General features: G+C 40.1%; 1 protein-coding gene across 1 annotated transcript in view; it reads left to right on the top strand.

Moving 5' to 3' along the window:
• MCCC2 (methylcrotonoyl-CoA carboxylase 2 (beta)) overlaps positions 1–16,716 on the top strand; it is a 71,339-nt gene extending 54,623 nt beyond the window's left edge. Inside the window, exons 12-17 of the mRNA XM_011959297.1 lie at positions 1,552–1,628; positions 4,604–4,670; positions 7,492–7,648; positions 8,464–8,578; positions 10,746–10,831; positions 14,768–16,716. Of these exons, the coding sequence (XP_011814687.1) occupies positions 1,552–1,628; positions 4,604–4,670; positions 7,492–7,648; positions 8,464–8,578; positions 10,746–10,831; positions 14,768–14,885 (620 nt within the window). The 3' untranslated portion in view covers positions 14,886–16,716. The remainder of the gene's footprint in view (positions 1–1,551; positions 1,629–4,603; positions 4,671–7,491; positions 7,649–8,463; positions 8,579–10,745; positions 10,832–14,767) is intronic.
• Positions 16,717–18,467: the final 1,751 nt, after the last annotated feature.

Raw genomic sequence — 18,467 nt, 5'->3', positions numbered from 1 at the left:
GAGGAATGAGAAGGTGGGAGGCATAAAGGGTGAGGAGGTGAGAGGAGAGGACAGATTTTTCTGGGTCTCAAGTGTCTCTGGAAGTTCCTCAGGGTTTCCTCCTGCCTCAGCAGTTACCATGTGTAGCCTCTAGTCGTTTCTTGGACACTGTGCTTTCCCATTTCTAACTCAAGTTTGGATCAGGCATTTGGTGAAGGCCCTCCCTCTATGGGTGTCCCTAGTAGTGTGGGGACATGTTCCCTACTCAGCACATCCTGTCTGTACCTGGAGATCCCTAAGCGGGGCCTAGTGTGGGTTGAATCTAAGTAGTTAACAGGGTTGCACATTTGCCGGGGTAGCATCTTTCCAGTGAGTGATGTGTTAAATTCCCATGTCTTTGTGCAGTGAAGCAGGACTAAGAATGGATTACTGGACTTTTTGGAAGTTTACCCCTTTGTGAATTGCTTCTGTAAGTGGCAGTGCCATTTAGGATGTACTGCATAGGTTTTTGGCTGGGATTTTAGGACTGAAAGACATGTAGGTGGCCATCAAATCAGGGTTTCATTGTATCACATTAAATAAACATGATAAATTATCCGGGTGTAGTGACTCCTGGGGCCTATAGTCCCAGCTACTTGGGAGGCCAAGGTGGGAGGATCACTTGAGCCCGGGAGTTCGAGGCTGCAGCGAGCCATGATCTCACCATTGCATTCCAGCCTGGGTGACAGAACAAGACCCTGTCTCATAAATAGATAAATAAGAACATGATGATTTTTAAAAAGTCATAAATCCAGACGAAGCCAGAGTAGAGAAAAACAAAAAAAACAAAAAAGCAACCAAATCTTTAAAGATTCAGGCTGGGCGTGGTGGCTCATGCCTATAATCCCAGTACTTTGGGAGGCCAAGGTGGGAGGATCACTTGAACCCAGGAGTTCGAGACCAGCCTGGCAACATAGCGAAACCCTATCTCTACAAAAAATACAAATACTAGCTGGGTGTGGAGGTGAGTGTCTGTAGTCTTAGCTACTCAGGAGGCTGAGGTAAGAGGGAGGATCACTTGAAGCATGAGAATTTGAGGCTGCAGTGAGCCATGATTGTGCTACTGTGTTCCAGCCTAGGCAACAGAGTGAGACCTTGTCTCAAAAAAAAATTCAGTTTTCTGGCTTATCATTATGTTGACACTCTCTCTTATCTGTTAATTTTTCTTCAATAATTATTTTGATATTAAAAATGATATTTTTATAGTATCCCTAGTGTCTGGTACATACTAGACACTCAGATATATTAAATGAATAAATGGATAATACACTAAGCCAATTATTTAACCAAATCAGTCAAGACAAATGAATAACTACCTGTATCATGACCCTTTCTAGAAGCAAAAGAAACCAGACTCTAGGACCTTAGGAACAAGAAGATGGTGACATGAGCTGTTTTATACCATAGACAAAATCTCTTTGCATTTCAAACTTGGATCCAATATTAAAGAATGTGTAAATATGCCTCTTTCTTGTGAATTAAAAGCCCTCGGAAAAACACAAAACATAAATCTTCTTTGAATTTTCTTTTGAGGATTTGCTCGAATATTTGGGTACCCAGTAGGTATCATTGGAAACAACGGAGTTCTCTTTTCTGAATCTGCAAAAAAGGCAAGTACTGTTAAAAATATTTCAAGATTTTCTGTTTTAATGTAACATAACATTGAAGGTCAAATAATGAGTTAAAACTTACTGCATAAAAGTATAAAAATGCTTAACTAGATGCCTCAGCAACCAGAACACTGTGTGTGCAGGCATGTGTGTGGATGTGTATGCATGCGTGTGTATATATGTGCATGTATGTTAATATTTGAAACAGTTTTTATGGTGGTTTACATTAACATGCTGTGATGAACCATCTGGAGCACTATTAAAAATGTACTCATTTTAGGAAAATTCTCCTAAGATACTTGAGTTACAATTGCTATCGAGGACATGTACATGTTCTCATGATAGAGAATACTTGTCCTGAAAGTGCTTCATGTCCTGCAGGGACTCAGAGGACTCATGGTTCAAAGATTCAGGTGGTTCTGAGACATGATCTGTTTATTCTCTTCTATCCCTTTATCACTTTAACTTTATTGTATTTTTACTTTTTGGAAATGGGAATAGTGGGTCTTTGTTGCTGGACCCATGGCTTTAAAAAAGGAAGTTCTTTTTGTTTATTATTATCATTATTTAATTCAATCCTCCAAGACAGCAGAAGAAAGAGGGAGTTCTTGAGTATCTTTTCACTTAGTTATTATTTGATTTCATATATCGTCTCAGATTTACCTAAACTTGGATAAATGTAATTCATATACTTATTTGATAAAAATGTCTTTAAAAAATTTTAATTCACCAAACTGCTTCGGGAAATAAAATGTTTCCTTAAGAAAAAATATGTTTAGTATTGCTTTTTCTCTTGAAATAACAGGGTGAAAGGTCTCTTTATTGATGCAGGTAATAGGCAGCTAAGCTCTTTCATACCCTAATTGAGGAAGAATTTGTCTTTGGTTACATTTTTAATCAATAAATTTGGTTTCTGTATTCTGCCATTTATTATTACTCCTTCAACTCAATGATAAAATGAGAACAAGGAATTAAAAGTAAAGAAAATAAAAATAAAAAATCACTTATAATTATACCAGAAATAGCTTTTAGTAACATTTTATTATTTTTTCTTAATAATTTCCCTTTTTAAAAAATTGATGTGCTATAGATAGAGAGGTTTTGCGTGTTTTCATTTAATAGTATATAGACAGTATTTCTCAAAATATTAGATATTCCTGAAATAATGACTTTTACTGAATATATATTTATTTCAATAGAGAAAATGTCAGACTGAGTCCAAACAAACTCTGCCTGGCTTTATGTGTCAGCTTGGCACAAAGAAACCCCTGAGGAGTTACGTTTGGCCTCAGCCTGACATTTCATTTGTTGAAATAAGCCCCAAAGGTCTGTGTGATTTTCTCATTCTTGTAAACGTAGTCATATTGAAGTCGAGCAATTAGTTTGCAGTTTTGTACCTGACAAGGCATTTCCAGCAGAGGTAAAGAGATCTTCAGAGTAAAACATAAAGGAAATGGTTTATAAGAGTTTCCTTACTCATACAATCTTTAGGGAAGGAATAGCTGTATTTTTGTATCATTAAATAATTTCCTAAATTCAAGGTTAGAAGATCTCTATCACTCATCTAATCTAAAATCCCATTTATCTGGGGAATGTTGGCAAGAAAGATATATTTACTGTAATCTTGATGCATGAAAGAATTTCAGATGATCATCGAAACAGAGATGTCATCCTTCATATCCCGGGAGGGTTTATATTCTGGCTTTTCTAAAGTGGAGAACTAGAGAATTATCATATAGCAGAGTTCAACAATTCTCATTGGCATCAGTTCTTTCTTTTCTGTTACTTAAGTTTGCTGTTTACAATGTTAGTGACTTCTTTCTTTCTTCCTTCCTTCCTTCTTTCTTTCCTTCCTTCCTTTCTCTCTTTCTCTCTCTCTCTCTCCCTCTCTCTTTCTCTCTTTCTCTTCTCTCTCTCTTTCTCTTCTCTCTCTCTTTCTCTCTTTCTTTCTTTCTTTCTTTCTTTTTCTTTCTTTTTTCTTTCTTTCTTTCTTTCTTTCTCTTTCTTTCTCTTTCTTTCTTTCTTTCTTTCTTTCTTTCTTTCTTTCTTTCTTTCTTTCTTTCTTTCTCTCTCTCTCTCTCTCTCTCTCTCTCTCTCTCTCTTTCCTTTCTTTCTTTCTTCCTCTCCTCTCCCCTCCCCTCCCCTCCCCTCCCCTCCCCTCTCCTCTCCTCTCCTCCCCTCCCCTCCCCTTCCCTCTCCTCTCCTCTCCTCTCTTTCTTTTCTTTCTTTCTTTGACATAGTCTCGCTCTGTCGCCCAGGCTGGAGTGCAGTGGCGCGATCTCAGCTTACTGCAAGCTCTGCCTCCTGGGTTCATGCCATTCTCCTGCCTCAGCCTCCTGAGTAGCTGGGACTACAGGCGCCTGCCACCACGCCCGGCTAATTTTTTTGTATTTTTAGTAGAGACAGGGTTTCACCATGTTAGTCAGGATGGTCTCGATCTCCTGACCTTGTGATCCACCTGCCTCGGCCTCCCAAAGTGCTGGGATTGCAGGCATGAGCCACTGCACCCGGCCTTGACTTCATCCTTGACACAATAGTCTTAGAGCCATGTGCCAGTGATTATACAGGTGATTGTGAAAACGAGGATAGTACAAACCTACAGTTACATATCCTATTGACAATGAAGTAGCACTGTACTCTTACTATAAGGTAAGACTAGCCAAACAAAGGGTATTCTTAGCCAGGAGTGGTGGCACATACCTGTAGTTCCAGCTACTCGGAAGGCTGAGGCAGGAGGATTGCTTGAGCCCAGGAGTTTGAGCTGCAGTGAGCTATAATTGTGCCACTGTACTCCAGCCTGGGCAACAGAGTGAGACCATGTTTCTTTAAAAAAAAAATAGAAAATTAATAAGAAGAGAAAAAATGTTAAAGGGGAGTATTCTTTCTTGTATTTGGCTGAAGTTGTATTTGTAGAATGCATGATGATAATAGAGTTAATTCCCTTTTAAAAAGATTTTTATGTTACTTGCTTATAGGGTACTCACTTTATCCAGGTATGCTGCCAAAGAAATATTCCTCTGCTATTCCTTCAGAACATTACTGGTAAGAAAATAGCTTAATCAGTTTGGTTGTATTGATTCCAGAGCTGTACCATCATTGTGGCTGATGTATTGGACAGCACACATGTAGACCACTTCATCAGAGCAGTAAGTTCTACTGGACATGCTCTTTCTGGAGGCCCTTTAAGAGTTAGCACTTTTCTTCATGAATGTTAAATATTCTGAGGAGATTATCCATATTTTCTTTCCCCCAAATAGCTGGGCCTACAGGCATGTGCCACCATGCCTGGTTAATTTTTGTATTTTTGTAGAGACATAGTTTCACCCAGACCACATTGCCCAGACTGGTCTCAAACTCCTGAGCTCAAGAGATCTGCCTGCCTTGGCCTCCCAAAGTGCTGGGATTACAAGTGTAAGCCACCACACCTGGCTGATTATTCATATTTTCTAAGTGAAGCCATTTCTGAGTTATGTACATGATCAGCATTCACATGGCCACCCTTTACTCCGGTGTGTGCACAGCCACACACCCAGAAAGCAGCAGGAGCATGATCTGATCACTGAAGAGAGCATCATGCTTTTCCCAGGACTCTGTTCCTCCTCCTCAAGATTTCAGGCACATGCTACGGCCTTCCCTTTTATTGTACAATTAATTCTGTTTGAAGCAACATCATTTTAAAATGTATGTGTATACCCTAAACCAAAGTCTGGGGATTTGAGTTTTGGCCCCAAAGAATTGTATGACCAAAGTGTGAGATATGTCACCTCTCTGGACTTCATACTCCAGAGATGACCTTAACATGGTGGATAAATTTATTTTTAAGGTCTGTTATGGTTCAAGAGTTCTCTTTCATAAGAATTCTCTGATTCTCTGGTATCCTTCATTATATGTTGCAGAGTGTCTGACATACAAGGCACTCAGATATGTTGGTTAGCAGAAAACAGCCTCCCCTATCCCAGGCTACCTCAGCTTCAAAGGAAGGAGAGGTAGTAGTTGTTGGGATCAGGCAAGCCTCTATGAGAAGGAAGAGTCAGGCTCTTGGAAGTCAAGAGGACTTGAAATAGTACTGGTGCTAAAGCTTCTTCATCCTGTGAACTACTTAGGTTCATATTTGGTTAGATGAGTGTTGAGAGAAGTTATATCCAAATGGCAGCCTAAGAGGGTCCTATGTGGCAACCTATGTAAGAGGGCAGATAGAAAGGATTCTGAAGCCTAACTATACCAGAGTTCTTGTTTCTAATAATGATTCCTGGATTGCTAACCACCAGGCAATTAAAACTCTGTGGTTTGAAGATATCTACATTTTTGTTTTGTTTTGGCCCTGTTGGGTCGAGTTTAGTTTTTCAGCATTGCATTTGAGATTCCTGTGCGATATTCACCTGGAGGCATATAGTAGGCAGGTGAATAAGTCTCAGCACAGAAGAGGTGTTTTAGGTAGAGGTGAAAATGTAGACATCATCAGAATATGGAGGTGATTTTAAAGCTGTGGGAATAGACAAGAACCCCCCTGAGCGAAGAGAAGAAGGTTCAGTGACAGTCTTCGAGTACCTCTGATGTTTTCCTTTTTCTTCAAGAGTAAAGGAAGACGGGGAGCATGATTATGCAGTTTTCTTAAGATGGGAAGAAGAAGGATTTGAGAAAGCCAAGTGAGAAGCCTCACTCGTCTTTTTGAAGGCAGGATCCCCTCCAGAGAATAGAGGGGTGGTGGGTCAGGTTGGGTGGGGTGAGAACTGGAAGACAACTGATATTTGAAGTAGGTATGGTGGGAATGTTACAGTGGAGTCAAGGCTGGGGAGACTGAGGAGTTTCTGAGCTTTTCTGAGGGTCCAGCTGAGTAGGGTAGCTGCAGGAAGCAGATGGTGCCAAGTAAAGGGCTATGCTGCCATTCCTGTGGTGTGTGCAGGAGGGGCACGTGCTCTGGAGGAACTGGTTGGGTTGAATTGGATGACCAGATACTGGAGTTTGGCAAACCAGGGATAGTGACAGTCAGTGAGGCAGGTGAGTGTGCAGGTCCACAGATGGAAGAAATACCTTCGCTGGAGACTGGGTGGGGGAAGGAGACAAGTGAAGCCCAACTCAGTGTTATAAGGTGGAGAAAGAGGAACCCAAGTTCTGGAAGGCAGTGAAGTTGCAGAGCAGCCTCCACAGAGCTAGGGGCTTGAAGAAATAGAAGGATCCTGTACTGAAATGGAAAAATTGTTTCTTTTTAACCTTGCTATTGAGTCACTGGCAGGGACTGTTAGCATCTCTGTGAAACATTCATCTTTATGTCATCGAAGTTTTAAAGCATCACTTTCGAAAGAACAGTCTGTTTTAAAACCAGGTCGGTGAAGGCTGAAGCCCTCATTGTTGGGCTCATCACAGCGCTTTGTCCTTGGCTAGGCATGTCACATTCTTTTCAGCATCAAGCTGCTTCTTTGACATCATCTCTTTTTTAAAAAGTTTTATTTATTTATTTTTACATAGAGGTAGGGTCTCACTTTGTTGCCCAGGCTGGTCTCAAACGCCTGGCCTCAAGTGATCCTCCCGCTTAGGCTTCCCAAATTGTTGGTATTATGGGGGTGAGTCACAGCACCCAGCCAAGATCATCTCTTGAAGATAGATTGCATCCTCATATTGTTTGAAGGTTTCTGTGTGCATCCAGATGAACTGCTTTAAGAAAATTTAGAAAGTGGTTAGAGAAAACTTTATTTTATCCTTTCAAAGCAAACTTTTTAAGGGTATGTTTCACATATATACATTTTCTTAAGGCGAGAGGCATTTAGTAAAACGAGTTTAGTAAAACAAGATGTCCCTTTGGTGGAACTGCATTCCACGTAGTAATCCCATCACCCAGAGGCTGTCTTTCTGATCTTTCTCTCAGGATTTATGGTTGGTAGAGAGTATGAAGCTGAAGGAATTACCAAGGATGGTGCCAAGATGGTGACCGCTGTGGCCTGTGCCCAAGTGCCTAAGATAACCGTCATCATTGGGGGCTCGTATGGAGCTGGAAACTATGGGATGTGTGGCAGAGCATATAGGTAGGGTGTCATGATTTTCTCTGAAACAAAGAAACATGCTTCAAGTATAAAATACATGGTCAGTTTATTTCAGGTTTATTTGAAACACAGAATGCCATTTCCAGATCTCAATCAATTATACCATAATTTGTATCATCTGGAGGGGTGAAATGAAATTTAGTGCCAAAGGTGTTATTTGGAAGAAATCTACAATGGGAGTCAAGAAATACTTGAAATGGCTGATAATGAAAATGCCACACTTTAAGATTTGTGCAATGCCGCTAAAGTCTGGCTCTGAGAAAGGTATGTAGCCTTAAAGGCATATATGGGAAAAGAAGTAAGACTGCAAGTCAATGAGCTAAGACTTCAGCTGCGGGAGGTTCAAAGAACAGCATGTTAAACCTGTGAAAATAGAAAGGATATAATGAAGAGCAGACATCAGATAGAAGAATCAGTATAGCCCAAAGCTGGTTGATTTGAAAGGTTAACAAACTTGATAATCCTGTGCTTAAACTAAAACATAAAGAGAGATGGCACATATAACCACTATCAGGAATGGAAAACAGGACACGACCGTAGATCGTGAGATGATATTATCAACACTTTTATACCCAGAATTACATGGAGAACTTAGAAGTCCCGTCCGTGCTCAGGCCTCTCCTCTGGAGTCTAGTCTGGGGTGGGTTGCAGGCATTTGTATATTTGTGAAAGCTCCACAGATTATTTTAATGTGCAGCCAGAATCAGGAACCACTAATTTAAAAGGCAAACATGGGCCTCTGAAAATCTATGTTGTATATTGAGTTAATTTGCTTATTCTTTCTTTTTTTCTCCCAGCCCAAGATTTCTTTACATTTGGCCAAATGCTCGTATCTCAGTGATGGGAGGAGAGCAGGCAGCCAATGTGTTGGCCACGATAGCAAAGGACCAAAGAGCCAGAGAAGGAAAGCAGGTCAGTGTCGTTTTCTCTTGTTTCTCCCTGGGTTTGCCTCTCACCATAAACACCCTGGAGTCAAGGAGCAGCATGCCCGGAAGCCCTTAGTGTTCGTGGCTGGGGACCTGGCACACGCTGCCTGGCCATATTTAGACGGTGCTGCCCTGGAAGTTGTTCCAGAAATCGAGGCTCACAGGGTTTCTGTTCTTTTTCTTTTTAAAGCCGTTTCATATGGGGTACCTTCTTTGTGGCCATTTAAAATTTTTTCAGAATTTCCAAGAAAACACTTTGTTTTTTTATTTTTAATTTTTGAGACAGAGTCTTGCTCTGTCACCCAGGCTGGAGTGCATTGCTGCAATCTCAGTTCACTGCAGTCTCCGCCTCCTGGGTTCTAGCGATTCTCATGCCTCAGCCTCCTGAGAAGCTGGGATAACAAGCGTGCGCCCCCACGCCAGGCTAATTTTTGTATTTTTAGTAGAGACGGGGTTTCACTATGTTGCCCAGGCTACTCTCAAACTCCTGACCTCAAGTAATCCGCCCACCTCCCAAAGTGCTGGGATTACAGGTGTGTGCCACCGTGCCCAGCCAAGAAAACACTTTAGAAACTGCCAGGTAAGTATCTGAGGCATAAAGATGTTTGATTCTTAGTCATTTGTACTTAGTGAGATTTAAATAAGTCTGATGTACTACTTTGATTTTATGACCAAAAGCAGCAGAATTTTGTTCTTTCTATTTTACTTTTAGATTGTTGTTAAGGATACCCTGAGTGGGAGGGCTCCGTCATCTATTGAGAATTGAATAACATTATCCTGTGTATAAATGAAGAAAAATGGAAAGGGCAGTGGAAACTTGATAAAAGGCAAATCAGCAAGCAGCTGCTTTTAAAATGAATTCTTTTGTTTGTGTCTCTGTTGGAGATTGTTTTGAAATTTTGCATTGATTTTTATTAGTTACAACTTGTAACTCTTGTGTAAGCACCAAATATGAAGATGATGGATGTGTGTTCCTGAAGTTGCTTAAGTGCACTGTTGTCTCATTATGGGAAGGAATGAAATGAAGGGAGCTCTGCTCTGTGCAGGAATCATCAGGTCTTCCACCTAGATTGTGGAGTGAGGTACTGTAAAGCCAGAGGGTGGTTTCTGCCTCCCTGAATGCATCCACCTGTGCCTCACATCCCTCGTTGTCTTTTCCAAGCACAGGGAACTCTGGAGGCTTACATTGAGGTTTCAGATTCACTTTAGTACCTATTGCTGTCAAAGGAAATGGATAGCTTTGCTTTTGTGCAAGTGGTTGGGGTGTGGGGGTGTGGGCGGGGGAGGTGGTATATGAAATTCTACCTGATACTTCAAAGACATGTCTGAAACTCTATGAAGCCTAGCATGGTGATCTCTTATTAAGTAGTTGTTCTTTGATTACTTCAATATACAGATACTTGAGTTCATTCATTTTTATATAGGAAAGGAAAGCACAGTGTGTTAATGGTTAAAATGATATTAAGGTATTAATGCATTTACACAAAAGAAGGCAGGGTTTTTTTTTTTAAATAAGTCATTTGTTTCTGGTGTCGAGTTGCTTTTTGAGTTGAAAATATTTTTCAGGGTTTCACATTAAGTTCTGAAGATTTTTACATCTGAATTAATTATCACTTGATCCTTGTAATACTGATGGAAAGGCTGTGAAATTCTTAATTAGGGAAAAATATCTTTCAGTTCTCTGGGAACTTGACTGAAAATGTTATTCAAGATTTGGTTGGTATACTGCCCCTTTAAACTTAAACATTTAAGCTTAAGTTTTAAATTTTCACTATTTTAAATGAAAATCTCATACTTCTCCACGTTCTTAACTGGAGGCTGCTAAGTGTAATGCAGCCCTTTTGTTAGGTTGTATAATTCACATCCATTATTGTACCCTGTTGTGATACACAGTACCTTGGGTTTTCACCTTATGTGAAATAGCCTCGGGATATTTTCTCTGCTAGGAGAGATGGGATGGGGCACTCACTTGATACTCATGTCTTAGGCAAGAGCATGTATGTTAATGATCACTTGTAATTTGTACATCACCATGCACATGTTAGTTGTAACATTATTGTTCATGAAATCTGTTGTTTCTTTTGAATTGAGATGATCTAAACAGGGCCAGTTGTTCACTGAAGCTGACTTACTCATGGCCTTTTTTCCTTTAGTTCTCCAGTGCTGATGAAGCAGCTTTAAAAGAGCCCATCATTAAGAAGTTTGAAGAGGAGGGAAACCCTTACTATTCCAGTGCAAGGTGGGGGCCAGAACATCACTAACTCCCTGATGGGTGTAGATGGTGGTTAGGGGAGCAGCTTTACAGAGCTCTATGTAGTCAGGATGGTCCAGCATTCATAGGAACTGGAGAATAACATGTGGACACACTTAATTTTGTACTGTTGTTTCTTTACAATGTGAATGGCTACTGCTGAAATGCCACCCCTCCTCCCAGCATCCCTGCGCTGTGGACTCACCACCACTGGTCTGATTCCCGCTTCTCTTGTCTTGCCCGTAGTTGAGGTGTCTGGGGCCCAGAGGGGTCCTGCAGCCCGAGGTGGGCCATGCTAGGAGCTGAGAATAAGTTATTCTTGGCTGTGTTACTTCAGCAGTTCTAATTTTTGCTTAAAAACTCCTCTTCTTGATCATTTTGTTGTTACCCCATTTTAAGCGTGAGATTGCTTGAACACTTACTGGCATTTGTTGACAAGTATGCTTGTACATTTGGAAGGTGATTAGTCACTGCCAGGGTCTGTGTGTCAGCGCCAAATAATTACCTCACAGACCATTGCTGCTGTTGGCTCTGTTTGTTTCTTACACCACTTAATGAGGTAATAAATTATCATGCCTGTCCCAGCTGAAGACCTGCTGGTGCCTGCTTTCACATCTTTCTTCAACAACTTTAGTGTTCTGCATTCTGAAGACTAATCTAAGCTTCATGTCTTCCTTTCATCCCTTGGGCAGATGGAAAAAAGAAAGTAACTCTTTCTGCATCTTGTAAAATTAGCTTATGTTGTAATTTATGCTGGCGAAGGCAAACTGGAGAGGAGAGGGGAGAGAAAAGAAAATCAGGCCAGGCACAGTGGCTCACACTTATATTTCCAGCACTTTGAGAGGCCAGGGCGGGCGGATTGTTTGAGCCCAGGAGTTTGAAACCGGTGGGGCAACGTGGCAAGACCTGGTCTCTACAAAAAATATATAAAAATTAGCCAGGCGTGGTGGTGTGCACCTGTAGTCCCAGCTACTCAGGGTGCTGAAGCAAGCAGATCAGTTGAACCTGGGAGGTCAAGGCTGCAGTGAGCCGAGATCATGCCACTGTGCTCCAGCCTGGGTGACTGAACAAGGCCCTATCTCAAAAAAAAAAAAAAGCAAAAGTTAGAGTCCATTACAATTATTTGAATGGTTCCATGGTGGATACAAAGACAAAACATACTGATTTTCAAGAACATAATTAGTTTCAGGAGATAAATAATACCATTTGGGTGTGTGTATGTGTTTTGTGTTGTTCTCTTTAAAGACAGAGTCTCACTCTGTCGCCCAGGTTGGAGTACAGTGACGTGATCTCAGCTCACTGCAATCTCTCCCTCCCGGACTCAAGTGATCCTCTTGCATCAGCCTCCAAAGCTGGGACTACAGGCATGTGCCACCATACCAAAAAAATACAAATTTTTTTGTATTTTTTGTAGAGATGGGGTTTCACCATGTTGGCCAGGCTGGTCTTGAATGCCTGAGCTTGAGTGATCCTGCCTCAACCTCTCAAAGTGCTAGGATTACAGGCGTGAGCCACCTGTAGTCGTGGCTGGCCAGCATTTGGGATTTTTAAAAGGTCTTTTGCTAAATATATATTTTTACAAACAAATTTGCAGGTATATTTTGTTGTGGTGGTTTGATTCATTTAATTAAGAGCAAAATATTTTATAGTCTTTGAGAGCTAAACATGTTCCTGATTTTATCATCGTGTAAACAGACATATAGTAGCCAGTAAATGGAAAGAAGCAATAGAAAGCCATATAAGAGGTTCGAGATGAAATATAAAATATATATTGTCAAGCTTTTCTATAGTTTTTTTTTCCACATAGGATTTTGACTGAAATACACAGGGACAGCTGAAATATTAAAGTTTGAAAAATTGTGTATTTGGTGTGAGCCATTAGCTTGTTTTTCAGCCCTGGCTAAGATAAGTCATCTCTTGCGAAAGAGTTATTATTTTCATTCTAACATTATTATTATTATTATTTTTTTTAATGGATTACATTCAAGGCAGAAGAGTAAATGGCCCAGAGAGACTTATCTTTGGAAATAAATGTTAACAGACAGTAAAGCTTTCTGTGGATCTGTAGTTTTTTGTTTTTTTGAGACAGAGTTTTGCTCTTCTTACCCAGGCTAGAGTGCAGTGGCCTGATTTCAGCTCACCGCAACCTCTGCCTTCTGTGTTCAAGGGATTCTCCTGCCTCAGCCTCCCGAGTAGCTGGGATTACAGGCATGCACCACCACACCTGGCTAATTTTGTATTTTTAATAGAGATGGGGTTTCTCCATGTTGGTCAGGCTGGTCTCGAACTCCCAACCTCAGGTGAACCACCTGCCTTGGCCTCCCAAAGTACTGGGATTACAGGCGTGAGCCACCATGCCTGGCCGGATCTGTAGATGTTTAACCCTTCTGTTGAAACAGTTGGTGGCATGGAGACAGCAGCTTTCTTTCAAAGGTGAAAGGATTTCTAAGCCAGTTTACCTTCCTTGAGTTTAGTAAATCTCAGCTTCACAGTAAAATTCCCTGACCTGCTTAGGTTTGAACATGGCTAGATCTGTCTTTTCAGAGACAGAGCTTGTCATGATGAGTTACTGTAACCTACAATGTTTTCCTTAATCCTGATAGGTTATATATGTAGCGTGCCAATTTGCTTCTGCTCAGTTGTTTTTATAATCAAACTTGTATCAGGCATTTCATTAGTGCGTCTTTCCTGGGGCAGTCTTTTTAATGAACATTATTAGGCAGCCCCTTCATCACCATGCTTGATGTGCTGCAGGCTTCAGAAGGGAGTGTAATCAATTCACCTGATTGCGGATGACAAGAGTGGCTTTCTTTTTATTGGGTGTTGATACTTTAGGGTCCCTATTATGAATGTTTTATGAGCAAAGATTTGATTCATGTCTGTCAATGTAAGAATAGTTTAATAATTGATGCCAGGTTCAGATACCGAAGGGAGTTTGTATAAAAAAAGCAAACTGCCACCTGCTAATAACCTTTGAAAAATAATATTTCTCAGTCATTTTTCCTTATACATTTGAGATTGTCAATGAAAAGGAAACTAAAATTTCTACTTAAAAGTTTCTTCTGCAAGCAGTTTAAAGTTACTTTAAACTGTAACTTTATTGTAGCAAAAAATAAAGACCTACATTTGAAGATACCTATTTTATTAATAAAATGTACTGAAGCTGGCCCGGTGCGGTGGCTCATGCCTGTAGTCGCAGCACTTTGGGAGGCCGAGGTGGGCGGATCACCTGAGGTCAGGAGTTTGAAACCAGCCTGGCCAACATGGCGAAAAATCATCTCTTCTAAAAATACAAAAATTAGCCAGGTGCAGTAGCACATTCCTGTAATACCAGCTGCTAGGGAGGCTGAGGCAGGAGAATTGCTTGAATCCAGAGGGCAGAGGTTGCAGTGAACCGAGACTGTGCCACTGCACTGCACTCCATCTCAAATAATAATAATAATAAATAAAATGTACTGAAGCCTATTCAATAATTTTCATAGTTTCTTAAGAGTTTGGAGGGGGGTTGGGGAATATACCTTTTCCGGTAAAGTTTGAGGTTATTACCTGGGTATATGTGGTTCTCCATATTAATGACAGAATACACCAACTTGGTTTGTATATTTGTGTGGGAAGAAAAGGAATAGGAAAATTTTTCCTGAAATAAGTAAACATATGTTCAAACCAGGGGTTACTTTGAGATCTCTTGTAAAAGTAGTTCCTTAAGCCTTAAGACATGACATTTTGTGGTGGCCTGGGATGAAAGTCGTATCATTTTTTTCCACCTTTTCCCCCTCTGTCTTGAACATAGTTTCTGTTGTGGATGCTAATCAGTAGATCCATATATTACTTGAAGGAAAACTTTCTTGGCATTTCTGTGCATGGAGAGTGTATAAATGGTAGTTCGATGGTAAATTTGTAACTCGTTGTTTGTTCTTTTGTCAGGGTGTGGGATGATGGGATCATTGATCCAGCAGACACCAGACTGGTCTTGGGTCTCAGTTTTAGTGCAGCCCTCAACGCACCAATAGAGAAGACTGACTTCGGTATCTTCAGGATGTAACTGGAATAAAGGATGTTTTCTGTTGGACATGTACCAAAAATTAATACATGTAGTAACCTTAGAATTTTAGACTTCTCGAACATGAGGCTATTACAGTAATTTTTTTTAACACAGTGCATTTATTTCTACCTTAAAAAAATCAGTGAGGATATTTATTTAATGATCGTCAATTCCTTTTAAATTTTCTTAGAGAATCTTCTCTGTAGCTCAGTTTTACCACCCATAAAGTGGAGACAGTAATTTACAGTTATCCTTTCTGACCCACAAGGTATGAAAATTTCTATAATCTGTAAACTCAGTTCTGTAATCTGTATTATTGAGATGATTAATATGAAGTTGTATTTTCACTGAAATGATTGTTTTGCTGGTTATGCTTGGTGATATTTTAGCAGGCTTATTTTTGACAGGCATCTGTTACTTCAGTGGCATAAAGTGCTCTCACACTGCTGTGCAGCCATCACGACCATTCAGCTCCAGAATTTGTTCTCAGTCCCACACTGAAATTATACCATTCAAACAGCAGTGCTCCCATTCCCCCCTCCCTCTAGCCTGTGACATCTCCTTATTCTTTTTTTTTTTTTTTTTTTTTTGAGACAGGGTGTTTCTCTGTTGCTCAGGCTAGAATGCAGTGGCATGATCTCGGCTCACTTCAGCCTCCACCTCCCAGGTTCAAGCGATTCTTGTGCCTCAGCCTCCCAAGTAGCTGGGACTATAGGCATGCGCCACCACACTCAGCTGAATTTTGTATTTTTAGTAGAGATGGGGGTTTCACTATGTTGCCCAGGCTGGTCTCGAACTCCTGACTTCAAGTGATCCACCTGCCTCGGCCTCCCAAAGTGCTGGGATTACAGGCATGAGCCACCACACCTGGCCACGTTTCCTTATTCTTAAATGTATGTGATTCTCATGGTTTGATTTACTCTTGCTGGGCCATTTCAGGCCCTGTCATGGCTTCAATTGCCATCTAAATGCAGATGATTACTGCCTTGACAGTTCTTAACCCAGCTCTCCCCTGAGCTGCAGGCCTGCATATCCAATAGGTCTACTGGACATCTGTATTGGTTGTTGTGGAGGAACCTCTAGCTTGCTCGTTAAGCCCTACTGATTTTCACTATCCCCTGAATTCCCCCACTTATTTTTGTCTTTCACTATCACAGGCCTTAGAAGAGGTCTACCTGCCTCCAGTCTTACTAGTCCAGTCTGGAGTAGGCCATCCTGAAGTGAAAAGTAATGTCACATTACTCCCTTCAGTGATTTCTTGTAGAAGTACCAATCCCTGAATGCCACCAAGATCTTAATCTTCACATCTTTAATCTTTTCTCTTTGACTCCTCTTTACACAGGAGAATGGCTCTAGCTGTTTTAGCTGTCTTTCAGTTCTTTGAACCTTCCCATCTTAGGGTCCATAAGGTTCCCTCTGCCCAAATTGTTTTACTCTGCCTTCTTCTTCAACACATCCTTCAGTTTAAGCACTTGCTTCTCTCAGTTTAAGCTCCACTTCCTTAGGGATGTCTCTTTGACCTCCCTTAGCTTCTCTACTCTACGCTCTTGTAAAACACTATCTACTTCCTTTGTCGTAAACTCATCATTTTACTATACACATTTCTTTAATATTGTCCTCCTGCTAGAATGTAAGCTCCGTGAGAGCAAGGATCCTCCCGTTTACCCTGTACCTCCAATGCCTGGCACTTGTAGGTGTCAAATATATGTTGAATGAATGAAAAATCCATATTGTAATTGATGTCCTCCGGCCCTATAGTTTTAAAATTAGGTGATTGATTATATGACTGAATAGAACTATCAGATGTTTTCCTAATAAAGTCAATATTTCAGACATTTGTGTGTGATACTTAATGTTTCAAACATTTGTGTGTACTTAATATTTTAAACATTTGTGTGTGATGTTCAGTGTGTATCAGGAAGTCAATTTAGTTTTTGTGGGGAGAATACAGATAGATGATCAAATTCAGTGGTAGGTTATGTTTTCAGAAGAAGCACATTAAGTATATTAAAATAGTAAGTTACATTAAAATTTTAATGAAAATGCACATCTATGTCAAAACAAAATGATTTTCTATGTAAAGACTAGGTAATATTCCTTTAGTAGGAACCATTAACAAGTCAAGGATTCATGGATATTTTAGGACTGCTTTTGCCTTTCTGGGAAGAAACTGGCCATCAATAAAACCACATTTAAGTTAGTTGGATTTTTATTTATTTTTCTAGAGGCAGGGTCTCACTGTGTTGCCCAGGCTGGACTTGAACTCCTGGGCTCAAGCAATCCTGCTTCAGCCTCCCGAGTAGCTGGGACGACAAGCTTGCACCATTACGCCTTGCTCTATTTTGTATATTTTATCCAACAATAAACATTTATAATTGTCTTATCAAAATAGGTAATACTTTTTTAACATTTTGACTATCATAAATATGAATTCCAGCAAGGATAATATGAGCTACTTGGAATTTAAAGAAATATACAAGTTAGTCTCTACATTTGCCCCTGTTGGTACTTAAAGAATGAAAAAGACAAGATTACTTCTATTTTTCAGTTCATAAGAAATGTATTTTCAAATTGAATTTGTTAAAAAAACAAACAAAAAAAACTTTTGCACCAGCAGAAGGCACTATTGATAGATGTTTGAGTGACACTTGATCATTTGCCAATATGCTTATGTGCATGTCTCTCGGGAGAGAGGCCATATGTTTCCTTCACAGGGATAAATCAAAGCAGATTTTGGGATGATTTCATTAATAAGATTATTTTTGAGAGGCCACATTAGTTCTAAAATGTATTGAGGTTGATTTTATGAAAGATCAAATCTCCACTGAGAGTCTTGGCGATTTTTTTTTTCTTAGTGATCTTTTAATGATTGGTTCTGAAGTTTCATATATGGAAAAATGGCAAGAAGATGAGCTAGATTATCATAGCCTAGTGTCATTCATTTCTCTTAAAATGTTACAATTAAGTACAATTAGTATTTAATGATGACATAGATTTTAATCATTTTTGACAAAAAGTTTTGTGCGTTTCCACTAAACACTCAAAAATAGTTTGTTTCAGTGGGACACCCTGGCTTACACCTGTAATCCCAGCATTTTAGGAGGCTGAGGCAGGAGGATTGATTGAGCCCAGCAGTTGGAGAACAGCCTGGGCAACATAGTAAGAACCTGTCTCTACTACATAATAAGTAAATAAATAAATAGTGCTTTTATTTTATGCGCTCCAAATTCTTTTGTATCTGGAATCAGGATCCTGAGGACTAAGTTGTTCTTAACGGATGAATGAAATTTCTATGCCTCTTTTACCTTTCTAGGCAAATGTACATTCCATCAAGTTGACTGTGTAACTTATCCACATTGGGGCTTTTGAGAGTGAGAAAAAGGGGGTCTCAATAATAACTACACTGGGAAACAGGTCTGAACTGGGATGTGTGCTCGCTGCCTGTAACATCATGACTAAATACTTTGGCTGCATATCAGCTTTTGAGAATTCTTAGAAGCCTTTGCTCCGGATACCTGCTTCATGGCTTTTAATATAGATTTCAGTATTATGATACCAGTCACGTAATATGTGTTCATTAGT

This window comes from Colobus angolensis, unplaced genomic scaffold (genome assembly GCF_000951035.1).
Source record: "Colobus angolensis palliatus isolate OR3802 unplaced genomic scaffold, Cang.pa_1.0 Scaffold49, whole genome shotgun sequence".
Classification (NCBI taxonomy): Eukaryota; Metazoa; Chordata; class Mammalia; order Primates; family Cercopithecidae; genus Colobus; species Colobus angolensis.
Note: the sequence above shows the minus strand (reverse complement) of the source record. Positions and strands in the feature narration are given on the sequence as shown.